This window comes from Myxocyprinus asiaticus, chromosome 16, assembly GCF_019703515.2.
Source record: "Myxocyprinus asiaticus isolate MX2 ecotype Aquarium Trade chromosome 16, UBuf_Myxa_2, whole genome shotgun sequence".
Classification (NCBI taxonomy): Eukaryota; Metazoa; Chordata; class Actinopteri; order Cypriniformes; family Catostomidae; genus Myxocyprinus; species Myxocyprinus asiaticus.
This window is the reverse complement of record NC_059359.1, coordinates 34,345,961-34,365,348: the sequence shown is the minus strand read 5'-3', so window position 1 is coordinate 34,365,348 and position 19,388 is coordinate 34,345,961. Positions and strand designations below refer to the sequence as shown.

Genomic DNA, 19,388 nt, shown 5'->3' with positions numbered 1-19,388 from the left:
TAATAAATTCCACTGTGTTCCCCAGTTAATGCTGCATAATCATTTCCACTGTTTTCTTATCAAATTTGTGTTTGTATTGCATTTTGTTAATAAAGTTAATGCTGCTTAAAGAAAATGAAATAGAACAATTTTAGAATCAAGGTGAATGCGTTTTGTATTATTTTATGATTTAAACCACAGTCATCTTTGCAAGGTTCGTTAATTGGGCCTATGTGCACGCATAAGGTTCTTAAAAGGGGTCTATATATGCACGGCATGATTTTATTTAAAAAGGAAACTTTATTTTAATTCTATACCTGCAAATTAAAAACTGAGTGGATAAATAAAGTTGATGTCACAAAGCAATGTGTTTTGAATAACTTTTGAAAAGTTTTTCATAAAGACAAATGAGGCACGTTAATGGTTAAAAAAAAAAATAATCATGATTATTTTGTTAAATTTTATATCAGAATTATGTCATTTAAGAACACTATTTTTTTATGACAGGGCTGCAAAATGTGCACACACAAAAAGTTGCCACTGCTTAAATATCAATTTTATAAAAAAATAAATACATTAAATAGCAGCTCTCATGTTGAACAAAGTGTTAAAACTATAAACTAGTAAATTATTCTTTTTGACTAAAATTAAGTCATGTTTTGCCCATTTATTACTGCCAATAGAAAGAGTTACTCTGTAGGATGTTTGCACTTGAGTCCGCTTTAAAAGATCCATATTATATTGCAATATACAATACTACAACAATAGTAATATATTTCTGTAATAATTTAGCATGCGGTAGGGCTGTCACGATTAAGAAATTTGGCTGACGATTAATTGTCAAACAAATAATTGCGATTATAATTATATTATATTACAGACAGTAATTATATATTACTGTCTGTTTGAGGGCTATGTCGATTAATTGTCTCTTTTGGGGCTTTCATGATTGTCAATTCTAAAGGTGCATGTGTGCTTCATACACCTTGTCATTTTTACATATTTAACTTCAAATATAAAAATCAAATAATAAAATAGGGATATAAGATTTCCTTTTAAGGCCTTAAAACTATATGAATGACAAAAATATTTTTTCAAATATCAGAATATTTCTAAATATTTAAAATATGGCTCTCTTTTTGGTCAACTTTAGTTTTGGTCACTTTTACATTTACACTGTAGATTTTGGAACTAATTAAAAAAATATATATACAGTTGAAGTCAGAAATTTACATACACTTATTTGAAGTCATTAAACCTCTTTTTTTTTTTTTAACCACTCCACAGATTTCATATTAGCAAACTATAGTTTTGGCAAGTCGTTTAGGACATCTACTTTGTGCATGACGAGTCATTTTTCCAACAATTGTTTATAGACAGATTGTTTCACTTTTAAATTGACTATATCACAATTCCAGTGGGTCAGAAGTTTCCATACAAGTTAACTGTGCCTTTAAGCAGCTTGAAAAATTCCAGAAAATGATGTCAAGCCTTTAGACAATTAGAGAATTAGTTTCTGATAGGTGTACTGAATTGGAGAAAAGAAATTAGCCAAGACCTCAGAAAAAAAAAAAAATTGTTGATCTCCACAAGTCTGGTTCATCCTTGGGAGCAATTTCCAAATGGCAGAAGTTACCACGTTTATCTGTACAAACAATAGTATGCAAGTATAAACACCATGGGAAACGCTGCCATCATACCGCTCAGAAAGGAGATGCATTCTCTCTCCTAGAGATGAACGTGGTTTGGTGCGAAAAGTGCAAATCAATCCCAGAACAACAGCAAAGTACCTTGTGAAGATGCTGGAGGAAACAGGTAGACAAGTATCTATATCCACAGTAAAACAAGTCCTATATCGACATAACCTGAAAGGCTGCTCAGCGAGGAAGAAGCCACTGCTCCAAAACCGCCATAAAAAAGTCCCCAAAAAGTGCACATGGGCACAAAGATCTTACTTTTTGGAGAAATGTCCTCTGGTCTGATGTAACAAAAATTGAACTGTTTGGCCATAATGACCATTGTTACGTTTGGAGGAAAAAGGGTGAGGCTTGCAAGCCGAAGAACACCATCCCAACCGTGAAGCATGGGGGTGGCAGCATCATGCTGTGGGGGTGCTTTGCTGCAGGAGGGACTGGTGCACTTCACAAAACAGACGGCATCATGAGGAAGGAATATTATGTGGATATATTGAAGCAACATCCTGAGACATCAGCCAGGAAGTTAAAGCTCGTCACAAATGTGTGTTCCAAATGGACAATGACCCCAAGCATACCTCCAAAGTTGTGACAAAATGGCTCAAGGACAACAAAGTCAAGGTATTGGAGTGGCCATCACAAAGCCCTGACCTCAATCTGATAGAAAATTTGAGAGCAGTACTGAAAAAGTATGTGCGAGCATGGAGAAAACCTGACTCCGTTACCCCAGTTCTGTCTGGAGGAATGGGCCAAAATTCTAGCAAGTTACTGTAAGAAGCTTGTGGAAGGCTACTCTAAACGTTTGACCCAAGATAAACAATTTAAAGGCAATGCTACCAAATACTAACAAAGTGTATGTAAACTTCTGACCCACTGGGAATGTGATGAAAGAAATAAGCTGATATAAATCATGCTCTCTACTATTATTCTGACATTTCACATTCTTAAAATAAAGTAGTGATCCTAACTGACCTAAGACAGGGAATGTTTTCTACGATTAAATGTCAGCAATTGTGAAAAACTGAGTTTAAATGTATTTGGCTAAGGTGTAAGTAAACTTCTGACTTCAACTGTACATTAATTTTTTATAATAAATTATATAATATAAAATATATTATATTAAAATTATACAACAGTAACATTTCTTTCCTAATTTCACTTTCACACATCATTTTAATGCTCTCTGATTAAACCCACAAGCTCTTATTCTCATGAAACAAAACCATTGAGATGGTTTCATAATTTTATCACTCCACAGAAATAGAGCAAGCATTCGTCTCCATTCATGTCACTCTGCATCAGTAACACAGTGTATGAACCCGTTATGACCATTACATTAGCAATTACACGACCATTAAATTAAAGTGAAACCGGAGTGCTTTGCATTCACTATCCAAGTTTGTAGAGCTGTTCAGGTTGTAGTCAAATAACCCGGAAGAGAATTCGCCATGGGTTCCCTCTGGATTTTCCTATGGGTTTTTATAATGGAGTTTTTCAACTTGAGTAAAATAAGGTCAGTGGTAAACATTACTTCAAATAAAATAAAATAAAAAAATCACTTTTATTGTCACAACCATATACACAAGTGCAACAGTGGGTGAAAGTCTTGGGTGCAGTTCCGAGCAAAATAGCAGTCATGACAGTGATGAGACATATACCAATTTACAATAAACATCAGATTTACACAACACAATTTACATATCTAATATACACAATTACACAACACAATAATAATAATATACAATGTACAGTATACAATACACACATTATAGAATACACATACAATAAAAATAGTATACAAAGTTTATATAAAATATACAGTGGGTTGTATTGTACTGTATTGACATTCAGACTGTCGGTTGATAGTCAGCTGCCAGTGTGCTGTTAAGAGAGAATATAATTTATGACAGTCCGGTGTGAGATAATAAGATTAATAAAGTGCAGTGCTGATATATATTGATCGTGAGAGATCAAGTGTTCAAAAGTCTGATTGCTTGGGGGAAGAAGCTGTCATGGAGTCGGCTGGTGCGGGACCTGATGCTGCGATACCGCCTGCCTGATGGTAGCAGTGAGAACAGCCCATGGCTCGGGTGGCTGGAGTCTCTGATGATCCTCCAAGCTTTTTTCACACAGTGCCTGGTATATGCGTCCTGGAGGGAGGGAAGCTCACCTCCGATGATGTGTCTGGCAGATTGCACCACCCTTTGCAGGGCTTTGCAGTTGTGGGTGGTGCTATTGCAGTACTAGGCAGTGATGCAGCCAGTCAGGATGCTCTCTCCAGTGCTGGTGTAGAACCGTGTGAGGATGTGGTGGTTCATTCCAAACTCAGGAAGAAGAGGCGCTGAGCCTTCTTCACAACCGTCTCGGTGTGGATGGACCATGTGAGTTCCTCTGCGATGCGGACACCGAGGAACTTGAAGCTGCTGACTCTCTCCACTGGTGCTCAATTGATGGTGATGGGGCTGTGTTCTCTGTCTTTTCTCCTGAAGTCCACTACAAGCTCCTTGGTCTTGCTGACGTTGAGGGAGAGGTTGTGCTCCTGACACCAGCGTGTCAGAGTGTGCACCTCCCCTCTGTAGGCTGTTTCATCATTGTCAGTGATCAGACCTACCACCGTTGTATCATCAGCAAACTTGATGGCATTGGAGCTGTGTGTTGCCACACAGTCATGTGTGTACAAGGAATTCAAGAGTGGGCTGAGAACACAGCCCTGCAGGGCTCCAGTGTTGAGGGTTAGTAATGAGGAGATGTTGCTGCCCATTCTAACCACCTGGCATCTGCTTGACAGGAAGCCCAGGATCCAGCTGCACAGCGAGTTGTTTAAGCCCAGAGATGGAGTTTCACAAAGCATGGAGGGCACTATGGTGTTGAATGCTGAGCTGTAGTCTATAAACAACATTCTCACATAAGTGTTCCTTTTTTCCAGGTGGGAGAGAGCAGTGTGTAGTGTAGATGCAATGGCATCATCAGTGGAGCGGTTGTTGCAGTAAGCAAACTGCAATGGGTCCAGTGAGGCAGGCAGCACAGAGCAGATGTAATCTGATTAGCCTCTCAAAGAATTTGCTGATGATGGGGGTCAGAGCAACAGGACACCAGTCATTTATGCAAGTGATTTTGGATTGCTTTGGTACAGGCACATTGGTGGACATTTGAAGCATGTGGGGACTACAGACAAGGAGAGGGTAAGGTTGAAAATGTCCGTAAAGGAGACACCCTGGACGCCATGCAAGGAGCAGACGTGTGAGTGACGAGCTCTGCGCACTTTGCTGAATTTGATTATTTTCATATTATAATCTGGTGAAATTTGTTACACCCAGTTACACATTTGCCCTTTGTTGCAAAACATGGCAAAGAAGTCAAAATCCTCAGGCTCGGGAGACATTAAAAGACACTTAAGTGTTCAGGATGAAAGCCCCGACAGGCCTACAGACCGGGGACTCGATTTGGATGGCGCAGCGAGAGAGGAGATCCAGCGTCAGTTGTCCAACATGGTTATGTTGACAAAGATTCTTGCTGACTTGGAGGATCTCGCTGTAATACGTCGATCGATCACGGCGATGGAAATAAAATTCTCCGAGTTAGGTACAAGAGTGACTGATGTTGAAAAACAAATCGATTTTCTGGAATCTTCGGAGAGGGAATTAACCGCTAATCCACCCGCGACCAAAGTTGATCTCTTTGAAAAGCTTGAAGATCTTGAAAATAGAAGCCGCAGGAATAACGTTCGAATTGTTGGAATTCCTGAGCTTGAGGAGGGCAGAGATATGGTGAAATTCCTAGACGAGTTTTTCCCGAGTCTGCTCGACATAAGACCACAAGCTGGAAAGTGAGCGAGCTCACAGAGTCTCGTCTTACAGATCTGCTGAGGGAGACAGGCCTAGATCGATTCTGGCCAGATTTCTGAGATCATCCGATAAAGATCTTGTGTTACGCCAGGCGAGGAGCAAAGGGAAGCTTTCTTGGAAGAACCATAATATTTTCTTGTTCCCGGACTTTGCGAGTTCGACGAGAGAAATGCGATTGGTTCAAGGAATGTAAGAAACTCTTACATCAGAAAAACATCTCGTTTGCTCTGATGTTTCCTGCCAAACTGAGAATGGAAACAAAGGTCGGTCGCAAAGTATTCACATGTCCAAATCTGGCAATGTCTTTTATAGAATCAATGACTGAGTAAACCATTGGATGTTTCTCATGTGAGTGGGCCAAACTCACTGTACTAACTCTTGAGGATGCTGGGCAACATTTTGGATTTTTTGCGTCGGCTCCGCCGAGCAGCTGGAGCTTGTTTTGTGAATAACACTTTTCCTTAAAGAAACTTTTGCATTGATAAAAGATTACTTTTGCATTGAAGTTCCCGGACAGATTGAGAGTGGACACTACGGATGACCGCAAAATATCTACATGCTGCATAATCTACATAATCTGTTCGTTCTTCGTGCTTATTCCTCCTGCTGGCTGTAGTTTGTTTTGTTGAGTTTTTTTTTTTATGGGACATTGGAATGATTACGTCATCCGCTGAACTCATAACAGCTAGCTCACTGAACATTCGTTTGTCTGTCCGAGGAATATGAACGGTTTTATATCAGCTGGAATTTGTCTTGTGGAAGATCACACCTTTAAAACAGTTCTGTGAATGGATCTACTCGTTCTTAGTGTTCATTCTTCCTATTGACTAGGTTTATTTTACAAAGTATTTTCTGTTATGTAATTTTGCCTCACAAATTTGTGAGGCAAAATTGAGCAATCCGATGGCAAAGTTGTCGTGGGGACTCGTGGGCGTTCATGGACCTTTTGAGTTTAGAGGGATTGTGCGCGGGGTTAATGCGCACGTTTTTCTTTTTTCTGTTTGTTTTGTTCGGGGGTTGATTGTTTCACTATTGGGGAATGTGGTCTATATAATTTTGTTTTTGACACACAATTTATTTTTTCTTCTATATCAAAATGTCAAATGTTAATATGAGTGTACTATCTCTCTCCACATTGAATGTGAATGGGTTGGGGCACCCCATAAAAAGAAGGAAGGTTATTACTTTTCTTAAATGTAAGAAATATGATATAGTGTTTCTTCAAGAAACACATCTTTTCCCGCAGGAAGCTGAAAAATTTGGGAAGATATGGGGTGGACATGTTCTCTTTAGTGTTGGCTCAAGTAAGAGCAAGGGAGTCATTATATTGGTAAATAAACATCTACAATTCAAATGCTTCAAACAGAACAAAGATAAATTAGGAAGAGTAATTATTGTTTTAGCTGAAATTCAAGGGCAAAGGTTGATTTTGGCTAATATTTATGCACCTAACACTGATGATCAGTGCTTTTTTATAGATCTTGAAGGGATGTTGCAAACCGCTGGCACCCCTCATGATATAATATTGGGAGGAGACTTTAATCTTTTGATAGACTCAGTGCTTGATCATAGTGAAGCAAAAGTGTGCAAATCCCCTAGAGCAACACTGATGCTTCACAGGATGTGTAAAAATCTTGGTCTTACAGATATTTGGAGACTTTTGAACCCATCTGGTAGGGACTATACATTTTTTTCATCAGTCCACAAGATTTATTCTAGAATAGATTTTTTTTTTAATATCCAAATCCCTTATTTCATCTGTTGTTGATTGCTCAATTCAACAAATATCTTAGTTTCAGATCACGCCCTGGTGAATTTAGAGGTGATGCCACATATAGAGAAAAATAAATCTTATAGTTGGCGCCTTAATGTGTCCCTTTTGCAAAATCCTGATTTCCAACAAATGTTAAAGACTGAAATCAGTGTTTATATGGAGACCAACTGGTCCTCGGTATCCTCTGTGGGCGTGGCTTGGGAGGCACTTAAGGCGGTTCTTTGGGGTCGGATCATACAGTATGCCTCATTCATCAAAAAATCCAAAGCACAAGAACTCGTGGAGTTGGAAGGAAATATTAAAAGTGCAGAGGCAGAGCTGAGGCGCCGTATGTCATCTGATGGCCTCAGAGAATCGACTCGTTTGAAATACAGATATAATACTATTCTGTCACAGAAAGTGGAGTTTTGGTTATTCAGGGCAAGACAGTCATACTTTGAGTCAGGGGACAAAGCAGGGAAGCTTTTGGCTAGATATATAAAGCAGAGAGAGTCTTTTTCTATCATTCCCTCAGTGAAATCTGCTTGTGGTGAAATATTTACCTCGGCTATTGATATTAATAATGCTTTTAAAGAGTTCTATCTTGATCTCTGTAGGTCCACGTCTTTGTCTACTGATGAAGATATTAGGAACTTTGTGGAACCATTAGATCTCCCTAAACTGACGAATGAGCAAAAAACTCTCTTGATTCTGAGATAACCATGGAGGAGCTTGATGAGGTAATTAAGTCCCTGCCTACAGGCAAGGCTCCAGGGCCTGACGGCTTTGCCGCCGAGTTTTTCAAATCTTATGCTACAGAACTGGCGCCACTTTTGTTAGAAATTTATACTGAATCATTAAAGAATGGAAAGCTTCTGCCAACCATGACACAAGCCCGGATCAGTCTGATTCTAAAAAAAGGATAAAGATCCAAGTGAGTGTAAAAGTTACCGCCCAATTTCACTGATCCAGTTAGATGTAAAAATTTTGTCCAAAATTCTGGCTAATCGATTAAGTTATGACATCTCTTATACATATAGATCAGGTGGGGTTTATTCGAAGCCGTAGTTCTTCTGATAATATTAGTCGTTTCATCAATATCATGTGGTCAGTAGCAAATGAACAATCTCCGGTTGCTGCCATCTCTCTTGATGCCGAAAAGGCGTTTGATATGGTAGAATGGGATTATCTTTTCAAGATTTTGGAAAGGTATGGGTTCGGGAATACATTTATTGTTTGGATTAAGTTACTTTATAGACACCCTGTGGCAGCGGTACAAACAAATGGGTTAATTTCAGATTATTTTACTCTGGATAGGGGCACCCAGCAGGGTTGCCCTCTTTCCCCATTATTGTTCTGTCTTGCCCTGGAACCATTAGCAGCTGCCATAAGAAAGGAGGATGATTTTCCAGGGGTGACGGCGGGAGGTGTAGCGCATAAGCTTCTGCTTTACGCAGATGATATTTTATTATTCGTCTCCGACCCCACTAGATCCATGCCTTGCCTCCACAAAATTATTAACTCCTTTTCCAAATTCTCAGGATAGAGAGTCAATTGGTCTAAATCCGAAGCTTTGGCTTTGACAGCGTACTGTCCAGTAACGGCTTTCCAGCCAGGCGCCTTCATGTGGCCCAAACAGGGAATTAAGTATCTGGGAATTTTATTCCCAGCAAATTTGTCTGATTTAGTCAGAGTTAATTTTGATCCCTTAATAAAAAGGTTTTCAAATGATGTGGACAGGTGGGCTTCATTACACTTATCAATGATTGGGAAGGTTAATGTTATTAAAATGAATTGCATTCCAAAATTTAACTATCTGCTACAATCTCTCCCTGTAGATGTCCCTCTCTCTTATTTTAAGCAATTTGACAGCATAGTGAAGTCCTTCATTTGGAATGGTAAGCATCCCAGGTTAAATTTCAGTAAATTACATAGGCCGATTGACAAAGGTGGGTTAGGCTTACCCAAGATTTTATTTTATTATTATGCATTCAGTCTTAGACATTTGGTTCATTGGTCGCTTCCACCTGAGAGAGCTCCTCCCTGGTTTTGTATTGAAAAGGAAGTTCTTGCCCCTATCTCGCCACTGCAAAGCCTTTCGATTAAACTAGCTGGAGAGGTTAAGTCGCACCCCGTTATTTTGCATTTACACTCGATATGGACAAAAGTGTCCAGAGTGTTTAATTCTGATATTTATTTAAATGTTGCCTCGAGCATATGGCAGAACCCTAAACTATGCATTAATAAGTCCCCTTTCTGTTGGTCAGATTGGATTGTGAGGGGGGGGTTAATGCACTTGGTGACCTATATGAGGGTGGAGTATTGAGATCTTTCAAAAATTTGGTTCAACATTTTGGGATTCCCAGATCTCAGTTTTATAAGTATTTACAGCTGCGCCACCTGCTCTGCTCTGTTTTTGGGAGTAGCATACACCCCCCTAGAGCGGCAGATACTCTGGGAGTGGTGATTGCTACTTTTGGGAAGGGTCATGAGGCATCAGTGTATTACTCCTTGTTAATTCAGAGTCTGGGGGACCGAGCTTTAAATTCTCTTAAAAGATTATGGGAGAAAGATTTAAACTTGGTATTGGAGGAGGGAGTGTGGGCAAAGACTCTAAAAAACAAAGTCTGCATCTAGAGATGCAAGGGTTCGCCTTATGCAATTTAAGATTTTACACAGATTTTATTGGACCCCCTCTAGATTGTATAGGCTTGGTCTTAAGGACACACCCATCTGCTGGCGATGCCATACTGAAGATGGAGACACCATCCATGTTTTTTGGGGGTGCCTTAAGATCCAAGAATTTTGGCTGAAGGTGCAAAGTTGTGTGTGTGATGTGTTGGGCACTCAAGTCTTGTTCTGCCCCAGACTCTGTATTTTGGGTGATAGGGAGGTAATGGATTTGGTAGATAAGCACATGAAGGACTGGGTTTTGACCGGTGTGATGATTGGTAGACAGGTTATTTTGAGGAGTTGGAAGTCGGATGGAGCACCCTCGTTCCCGGAGTGGTGCGCGGAGATGGGGAGAGTGGCTGCCTTCGAGGAGGGGTCGAGTATTAGGATGGGGGTTAGGGAAACTTACAATAAGAAATGGGGCAATTATTTAGCATTTTTGAGGGAATCTCGAGGTGGGGCGGTGGAAGGAGTAATTTAAAGGTTTTTTTATTATTATTATTATTATTATACTTGATTATTGTATGCTATTTTATGTTGTTGTTTTAATTTTCTGTGTGTGTGTGTCTATATTCTATTGACCACAGGGGTGTTTGTGGGGGGGGTCAGGGTGGTTTGAGAGTTTGGTAGGGGGAGGGGATATAGTGGGGGTTTAATGTTAAAAGTTTTTGATTCATTATATAGATGTTGTTGTATTTCTTGTGTTAATTTATGAATCAATAAAAAAATTTAATAAAAAGAAAATGTCCGTAAAAACACCAGCCAGTTGGTTCGTGCACGCTCTGATGACGCGGCCCGGAATGCACATCTGGACCTGCGGCTTTACAGATATTCACCCGTCGGAAGGATCGGGTTACATTCGCTACACAGACGGAGAGTGAACTAACCTCTGTAGCTTCAGCCGCGAGAGCTCTCTCCGCGAGGGCGGTGTTATTTCCCTCAAAACGAGCATAAAAAGTATTTAGCTCATCCAGGAGAGAGGCAGCGGTGTTCACGGTGGAGTTTTTATTCCCTTTGTAGTCCGTGATATGAATTCCCTGCCACATGCTTCTAGAGTCGGTGGTGTTGAACTGTCCTTCAATCTTGTCCCGGTACTGGAGTTTGGCTGCTCTGATAGTTTTGAGGAGGGCATAATTGGCTTGTTTATGCTCCTCCGTGTTCCCGGAATTAGATCCGCGCATTAAGTGCCGCACGAACATGGCTATTAATCCATGGTTTCTGGTTGAGGTAGATCCATATTGTTTTGGTCGGAACAACGTCCTCTACGCACTCTCTGATGAAACATGTTATGCTATCAGCGTAAACCTCGACGTCGTCATCAGAGGCGGACCGGAACATCTCCTAGTCCGCGTGATCAAAACAGTCTTGTACCGTAGAATCTGATTGGTCCAACCAGAACTGGATCATTCTGAGGGTGGGTGCTTCCTGTTTCAGTTCTGCCTGTAAGTGGGCAGAAGGAGAACGGAAGAGTGGTCTGATTTGTCAAATGGTGGGCGGGGGAGGGATTTGTAGCCATCCCGGAAGGAAGAGTAGCAATGGTCCAAAACCTGGTCCACTCGTGTGTTGAAAATGATATGTTGGTGGTATTTTGGTGCGATTGATTTGAGATTGGCTTTGTTAAAGTCCCCGGTCACACTGAATGCGGCCTCAGGGTGTGCGGTTTCCTGCTCACTTATACTCCCATACAGTTCCTTGAGTGCCCGGTCTGTGTCGGCTTGTGGCGGGATGTACACAGCAATAATAATGACCGCTGTGAATTCCCTCAGTAGCCAGAATGGTTGAAACAGAAGCATGAGAAATTCCAGATCAGGAGAGCAGAAAGACTTGACAGAATGTACGTTCCTCTGATCACACCAGATTGTTGACCATAAAACATACACCACCACCTCCTCTGCTTTTACCTGAGAGGTCTTTCGCTCTGTCCGCTTGGTGCACGGAGAACCCCGTGGGTTCGATGGCTGAATCTGGAATCTCAGCAGACATCCAAGATTCCGTAAGGCAGATAATGCAGCAGTCCCTCACTCTCGTTGGAAAGAGATCCGCGCTCTCAGCTAGCAGAGCTTGTTGTCCAGAGACCGAACATTTGCCAGTAGAATACTGGGTTGCGGGGGGTCGATTTGCGCGACGTCTTACTCTGATGAGAAAGCCGGCTCTATTTCCCCTTTTCATTCTGCGTTTCCGTGGCCGGGCAGCCCAGATAAAGGGCTCCGCTGGTGTGTTTGTAAACAGCGGGTCGACATTGAGGAATTGGAAGTCCGGTTTTTGGTGTGCAATTGCAGAACCAATGTCCAAAAGTGTTTGTCTATCGTATACAATAAGGCAGACAACATCCAAGACAAAAAACATAACTGTAAACAAAACAAACAAAAAACTGCAATGTTGTGTCGGAGCTCGCAATGCAGCAGCCATACTCTGTGCCATCTCGAGTCCAACTGATACTTGACGATACATGGACGTTTTGTTCTACAACATAAATTACGTTAGAGGTATGAAAGTGTGTCATTTATGTTGTAGAACGAAATGTCCACGTATCGTCAAGTTACGTTTACCACATAAATACCCATAATCCAGAGGGACAAAAAAATGGCAAATTAGCCTTCTGGTTTCACCTACAAATTACCTTTACGGCTGAACATGTTTATATTTTCACAGGAGTTTGCTGATGGTGCATGCATCAGAGAGCTTAACGTGCCCTTCCAGACAGGATCTGCTCTGGTTGACGTCCGTGGAGCGGCACAGTGATGCTTAGAGTTCAACTGAATAACACAAATGCTCCATTTATATATTAGCTTAAAATTCCTTTATTTGGTCATTAAAATGTGATTGGAATTTGATGTGCACAATAATCGCAGTTATCTCAAAGCACAATAAGAATATTATTTAATAATTGCGACTTCTGAAGAGAGTGTAATGGGTCAGTTGAGTTAACAGACTTCAAAAGAGACTGTGATTTGGTCGGTCATCCGTAGACAAAGCTTATAATGAAAATGTACAATTTGCAACTTAACCTAGCTGATCATTTCTGCTTGTTGGCTCAATTTCGCAGACGATTATTCATTCTTTATTTTGAGAGGCAGAAACCGTGATCACGGTTAAAATACAATTAATTGTGCAGCCCCAAGACAGCTCCATAACCTTTTTTTAATGTTTTTTGTAATATCTGTATTTCCTATATATGAAATTTCTAATATATGTGCTGTTTTTTTATCTAGTTGCTAAGCCATAGTTTATGTTATAATTCATGTCTGAGTCTTGAGAGCAAGTTATAACCGCTATGCAAAATGTTTCATGCTATTCAAAAAACATGTCGGCACTGAAAATAGAAACGCAACCATCCTCTTTAATCCATAATGTTTTAAAGGGTTTACTAATTTTATTAGCAACTAAAAACAAGTGCATAACTATTGGGCTACTATTTAATATATTTGGCAACTTCACAGCTCCATGGTTTGTCATTTTCCAATATTGTCAATCATCATCGGTCTATAGCCGGGTTTCCACCCAAGTATTTTTATGCGCATTTTGGGATATTGCAAAGGATTCATAAAGGATAAGGGACACCAAAATGCACATAAAAACGTACGCTAGCTTGAAGTAGATACATTTTTTATTTGATAAGAAAAAATGTGCATAAACTATGGAAATACATTAGCTCAAACTCCTATTCAATTTATTAGGAATACAAGATGCGCATCAAAAAAAGTTTATAACCGGACTAACCAGAAGTACAATCAATAATCACATCTAAAATGTTGCTCTGGTCATTCTGAAATAACAGTGTCCTGAAAATCCAAAGCCTGTAAAGAATATGCAGAGCAAATAAGTTGAAAACAATCTTTAAGTGTCCCGAAGAGTAGGCTTATTGACACTTTTGAAAATATGCTTCCGCACGGCAAAGGCATAAGGAAGAAGGAACGCCTACACAGTGCTCCCAGAACTATATGATGCACTGTCACGCCCAGACACGAGACAAGTTCTTCTAGAGTGTTTTGTTTGTGTGCTCTAAACCGCAAGTATTTTATTAATAGAAGAGTCACAGTGGCTACAATTTCTCTGGAAGTGACGATTTTGTTATTTTGAACACATAGGAAGAAATGAAATAGATGGAATAAAGGAAATGTAATTTCTTATATGACTCCTTTAAAATCAATAACTTCTCGTTCATACTTGGTCATATTCATCATGGACACCATGTCTGTTCTTCTCTGGTTCTGTGGAGATGGGTTGAGATGAACTGGAAGGCATCTCCTACAAGAGAAAAGATCATATGACTAATGAAAAAAATAGAATTACAAGATTGGCTGTGGGCAATTGCAGAAAAAACAAACAGTTGTTAAACAAACAGCAAGAAAAATCTCACAATAGGGATTTCTTGTCCTTCTACTCGCCCTCTTTGCATTGCAGGGGGCATCAGCTTGTTGAAGTACAGTTCCAGTTCCTCATCATGGAGTTGATCCACATCAATGTCATCATCTAGAGAACAAAGTGAAGAGAAAAACTGTGACAATCAATTCTTCCCTGGTTTACCATACTTCTTTGAGCTTTTTCCTCAAATTATAGAAAATAATTTGAATAACAACCTGTGACATCACTGTTCATGCTGTCCAGAGACATCAGCTTCTCATTGGCCAGGAAGCTCGTGATGCTGCCACTGCACCTTTCACTGTCTTTCGCTTCACTTGAAGAACCCTCCTCTTCCTCTATCATAACTGGGAGCAATGTGGCCTAAGAAAAGCAAAAGAGAGCCTAAAAGATGGTGACAGATCGCTCAACAAGATAAAACTGTGTCATAGAATACAAAAAAGTACCTGAGCTGCCATTGTATCTTTGTCTCCAATATGAGAGAATGACAGCAGACCAGTTGAGAGATCTAATGAAAGAAATTAGAATATATTTCAGGAAAATGTATTCGAAACAGTGCTTGACATTGACAACTGCCTACTCGCCAAATGCGGGTCGATTAGAAGTGGCAGGAAACTCTGTCACTCTTACTAGCCACTTTTGCGGGTGACGTGTTCAGGGCTTTTTACTGCACTGAAAATTCTGTGAATGTCAGGCCGGCGATGCAAATTAAATTATATACATCTAGCATTCATTGCTTTATTAGCACTAAATATTCTTCTCTACTGAAACGCAGGCGTGTCTTTTGCAGACGTCACTTGCTCGCTGGAGATCACATCGGGGTCACCACTTTGTAAAAAAAGGGTAGAACCAAAACTATTGGTCTGATGTTGATTCCAATAGAATGCCCCCTGAAGGTTTCTACATTGTTCAGTCTATTCGGAGCGCTAAAACAAAAACACTTATTCATTTGTACTTTATCAATTGACTTATTAATTTTATTTGACTCCAATTTTATATTAATCTGACTCCAATTTAAGTTGACCTCTAATTTAAAATTACTGCTCTAATTAAATTCTGATCATTCTTTTAATTTGATAACTCTGAATCATCATAATTTTCATTTCTCCTTTCCATCAATACTTGAATGTCGCTTTGAGTCTCACGCCGGCCGTTATTTCAATTATGCAGATCTCACATCACAAGATAGCCAGTTCAGTTCATAGTCAGATGTTGCAGGGTAATCTAAATATCATCTGATTTGGCTTCTCTCATAATCAGATGATACCATCACTTAGACACATACACACAACTTGCTCAGAATAAACAAACATTCCTAAAAATAAGTCAGAGGAACATACCTGGCAATAAAAACACACAGCGACAGTGTGGGAGATCTGACTACAGACTCCTGGTAGAGAAAACTACACACAGCAATTGTGTGGGATATCTGGCTACAGACTCCCTGAGCTCTTGGCCAACCTTCCTTAAATATCCAGACAGAAAATATTGTGTACCAAATGGTATTATCCTTTGAACAATGAGAATTTGGGGGTGAATGGGTTCTTGACTTCCTGGGATTTAACCTTATTAACATAAAGGAGATCATTTAAATTGTAGGTCAAGGAGGGGATAGACCTCCAGAATAATGCAGTATTTGGCAAAGACCTTATAAAATGATATCAAACACATACAGTTGCATTCTTTGTTTTCATGGTATTTATTATATTTTTATATACAACTCTTGTGTCTTTGTATTGGTCCTGAGCTGTTGAAGGGGAGAAGGGGGAAGAGAAAGAAGAGGGGGCAGCAAGGTGATTTGCAATTTATCACACGTGGTGATATTCAGGCAGCATTTGTAAGAGTTCAGATGTTGTCTGAAGTCAAAAGTCCTTTGTTATTCCATGAATTGATGTTTGTTGGGCTATCAGACATCTTGGCATCGGCCTTACAGTGGCATGATTAGAACCTGGTTTTTGTGCAAGTTTGAGCCATCACAGACAAACTCACGCGGGTGAGCTCTCTGGATCTCCACAGATCACATGCTGAACTGAACCAGGCTTTCCTTGATATTGCAGCGCAGATCACAAAACTTATGCGACCTATTAGAAATTTTACACGAATAGTTTTTACATTACAATGCTTTGAAGGAAGTCAAACATCTCAAATGGCTAGACAGCCTCAACAGCACTGACAAGAAAAAGGGGGGAACAACACTGTGGCATGTGCCAAAATAAATTAAGACTTTTCAATCTACACATCACCCTCACTAAAATGTATCATTTTTTTTTACTGTAGTAACACTAACTGGTATTATTAAAGAAATGTTACAGATTCATATTAAATCTATTAACCTGTCTTCACTCACAGCTGACTGGTCTGTGCTGTCCGCATGTCATTTAAGGCCCGTACACACATGTAGCGAATTCCAGCGACCTAATGTCTTTCATTTTTTAAGAAAGCTGGCAACTTCCGGCGACACGAGCGACAGCAACCTCTGGCGATTAGATGAGGGCATGTCCAGCAACTTCAGAAAGTTGAGAAGTTTAACTATGCAAATGAGGAGCAACTTTCAGCAGCGACAATCAATAGGAGAGGAGACACATCAATGGAGCTCACATCATCCGTCTCCTAGTCGTGTGCAGGCAACACAGGAAAGGTTAAAATTTGTGAACGTTTAAACTGTTCTGTATGGTTTTTCTGTAAACAATTTCATGGATATAATAATCATCAGCCAATAATGTCAGCCAATGTTAAAGCGACAGCAGTAGGAATGCCCACTTACAACTTCACAGTACAGCGACATTGACCTATTGATCTACATTGCCCTCATCACAGTAATGAAGAGCCATCCATGGTCTTACCTGTGGTTATGGCCTTAATATAACAAATGCCACAGTTAAACAATGAAAGAACAATAGTAAACTTTTATAAGGGCAAGTTCTGTACAATTTTGAATGAAGGGGTATAAAGTCTGGAATTCCATGAATTATGGGCAAATTACTGACAAAGTTTTTTTTACCCCCTGTCCAATCCTACTTCTGTTTTTAACTGGCCATGTTTGCTTTTAGATATTCTAAAGGTGACTTAAATCATTAGGCCTGTGTCCTGCTAAACTCATAATTCTCATTTAAAAGGAGAACTATTATGCCCCTTTTTTCCAAGATGTACTATAAGTCTCAGGTGTCCCCAGAATGTGTCTGTGAAGTTTCAGCTCAAAATACCCCACGGATCATTTATTATACCATGTTGTAAATGCCTCTTTTTGGGTGGAATCGGAAACACGCTGTTCTCATGTGTCTCTCTTTAAATGCAAATGAGCTGCTGCTCCCCGCCCCCTTTCCGGAAGAGGGCTGTGCCTTTACAGCTCGTGCTTCGGATACTATAGCAACAACAAATCAGAACCAATATGACTGACACCGTAAATACCGGAGTTCAGCCATATATGTATGAGCAACCGTAAACGACGCAAAACATAGGCATTTTGAGTTTGTGATAGTGCTTCTTATGTAGAAAATCACTTCCTGCCTTCCATCTGCATTTCACGCCACAGCAACGCAGTGACGTGACGTCATGTGAAAACAAGCTATAACGACATGTCTCTGATTGTATTCACGGAGACCAGAGCTAATGGTAACTTCAGCTGCATTAGCCGTGGAACCAGCTAACAAGCACATTCGGAAAGGCGATTTGCAAACATTCACAAAATATAAAGTGCGATACTTAAATCTTCAGGATATAAAGCTGGAACCCGAACAGTTGGTACTGATCCATGCTTGATAATCAAATATTTAGAAAAGTCTGCTTTATATTGACCCTCATTCACAAAGCAGTCCGGTGTAAAATGATTTGCTCAAACATACACGAATTTTGGTATGTTTTGGGGAACATTTTCTTCAAAAACAAAACTTGTCCACTGTGTCTTCAGTGGCTCTGATGCCGGGAGTACATAAAGACTCTTATGTTCACTTTTACAGCCAACAACAGAACACTTATAACGCTTATGAAGCTGAGACATTATTCTTCTCACTGTAGCTGCTCCAGCACGGAAAAAAATGGCAGACTGTGTGTCGATCACTCAGGAGAGGATCTATGATAAATGGGTGGAGTCCATCACCAGTCGTGGGCGTGGCCTGCTCTAAAGTGACGTCACTTTAGAGCAGATACGAAAACCAGTCATTTTGAGACACTGTTTTTGATTAATAGAAATATAAGAGAGGAGTGGGTGGACTTTTAACATTGTAGGGTGGTTGTGTACACACACTGCCGACTCACATTTATGTTCAAACACCATGTAAAAGTGAATTTTGCATAATAGATCCCCTTTAAATAAAATACATCCAAACAAATGCATGCAGTTACAGTCTCCATTTACCTTTACCACTTTCTGTGGGGCAGGGGATTTTGGCAAGTGAAAATTAGTGGCCACAGTGGCCGGTAAGCCAAAGATTTAATGTCAAGCCCTTATTAGAAGAATATGCATTTCTCAGCTTACACAAGCCATTCAATTTAGTTTATTGTTTTCACAATTTTGTTAATAAGTCCTGCCCTAATATTAAAGACAACAAGCCTCAATTTTAAAACTAAAAACAAAACAGCAGATTATGCACCAGTGGTTCGAAGAGGAATGGAACCTGACACAAGAGATGGACCCATCCTTCCAGATGTTGTTTTGGAAACCGAAGCGGATTCTGTATCATCCAAATTGACATTCACCAGTACATCGGAGAAACGATTCGCAGCAATGAAGTCATCAACATTGTCTCTACATGGGGAAAAAATGGATTTAAAAAATGAATAAAGCAAATGGAAAATAAAGGAGTAAGTTTGCAGAAAAGTAATAAAAAAGGATTCAAATGCTTGCTGTGAACTTACAAATCTTCTTTGAGGCTAAGAACAAATTTTTCTCTGACCCTCTCTGACCCCTGGGAATGAATAAGTGAGAACTGCCCATCCTCTAAATACGATGCATGGACATCAGTTACTCTGAAAGAGACAGACAAATAAAAACGACTCCGTTGGACTAAAATTACACAAAACAACACTGTCACTACAGAGATTATCTATTAAAGGAATAGTTCACCTAAAAATTAAAAGTCTCAT

General features: G+C 39.9%; 1 protein-coding gene across 7 annotated transcripts in view; it reads right to left on the bottom strand.

Moving 5' to 3' along the window:
- LOC127454254 (centrosomal protein of 192 kDa-like) overlaps positions 1-19,388 on the bottom strand; it is a 65,826-nt gene that overhangs the window by 44,309 nt on the left and 2,129 nt on the right. For all 7 annotated transcript variants that reach the window (XR_007899507.1, XM_051721324.1, XM_051721327.1 and 4 more), the window contains exons 3-8: positions 19,161-19,271; positions 18,896-19,050; positions 14,753-14,814; positions 14,525-14,669; positions 14,305-14,417; positions 14,112-14,192 (exon numbers count right to left, since the gene is read on the bottom strand). Coding sequence is in view for 6 of the 7 variants with exons in the window: in XM_051721324.1 (XP_051577284.1) it covers positions 14,112-14,192; positions 14,305-14,417; positions 14,525-14,669; positions 14,753-14,814; positions 18,896-19,050; positions 19,161-19,271 (667 nt within the window). In the remaining variant the exon portion in view is untranslated. The remainder of the gene's footprint in view (positions 1-14,111; positions 14,193-14,304; positions 14,418-14,524; positions 14,670-14,752; positions 14,815-18,895; positions 19,051-19,160; positions 19,272-19,388) is intronic.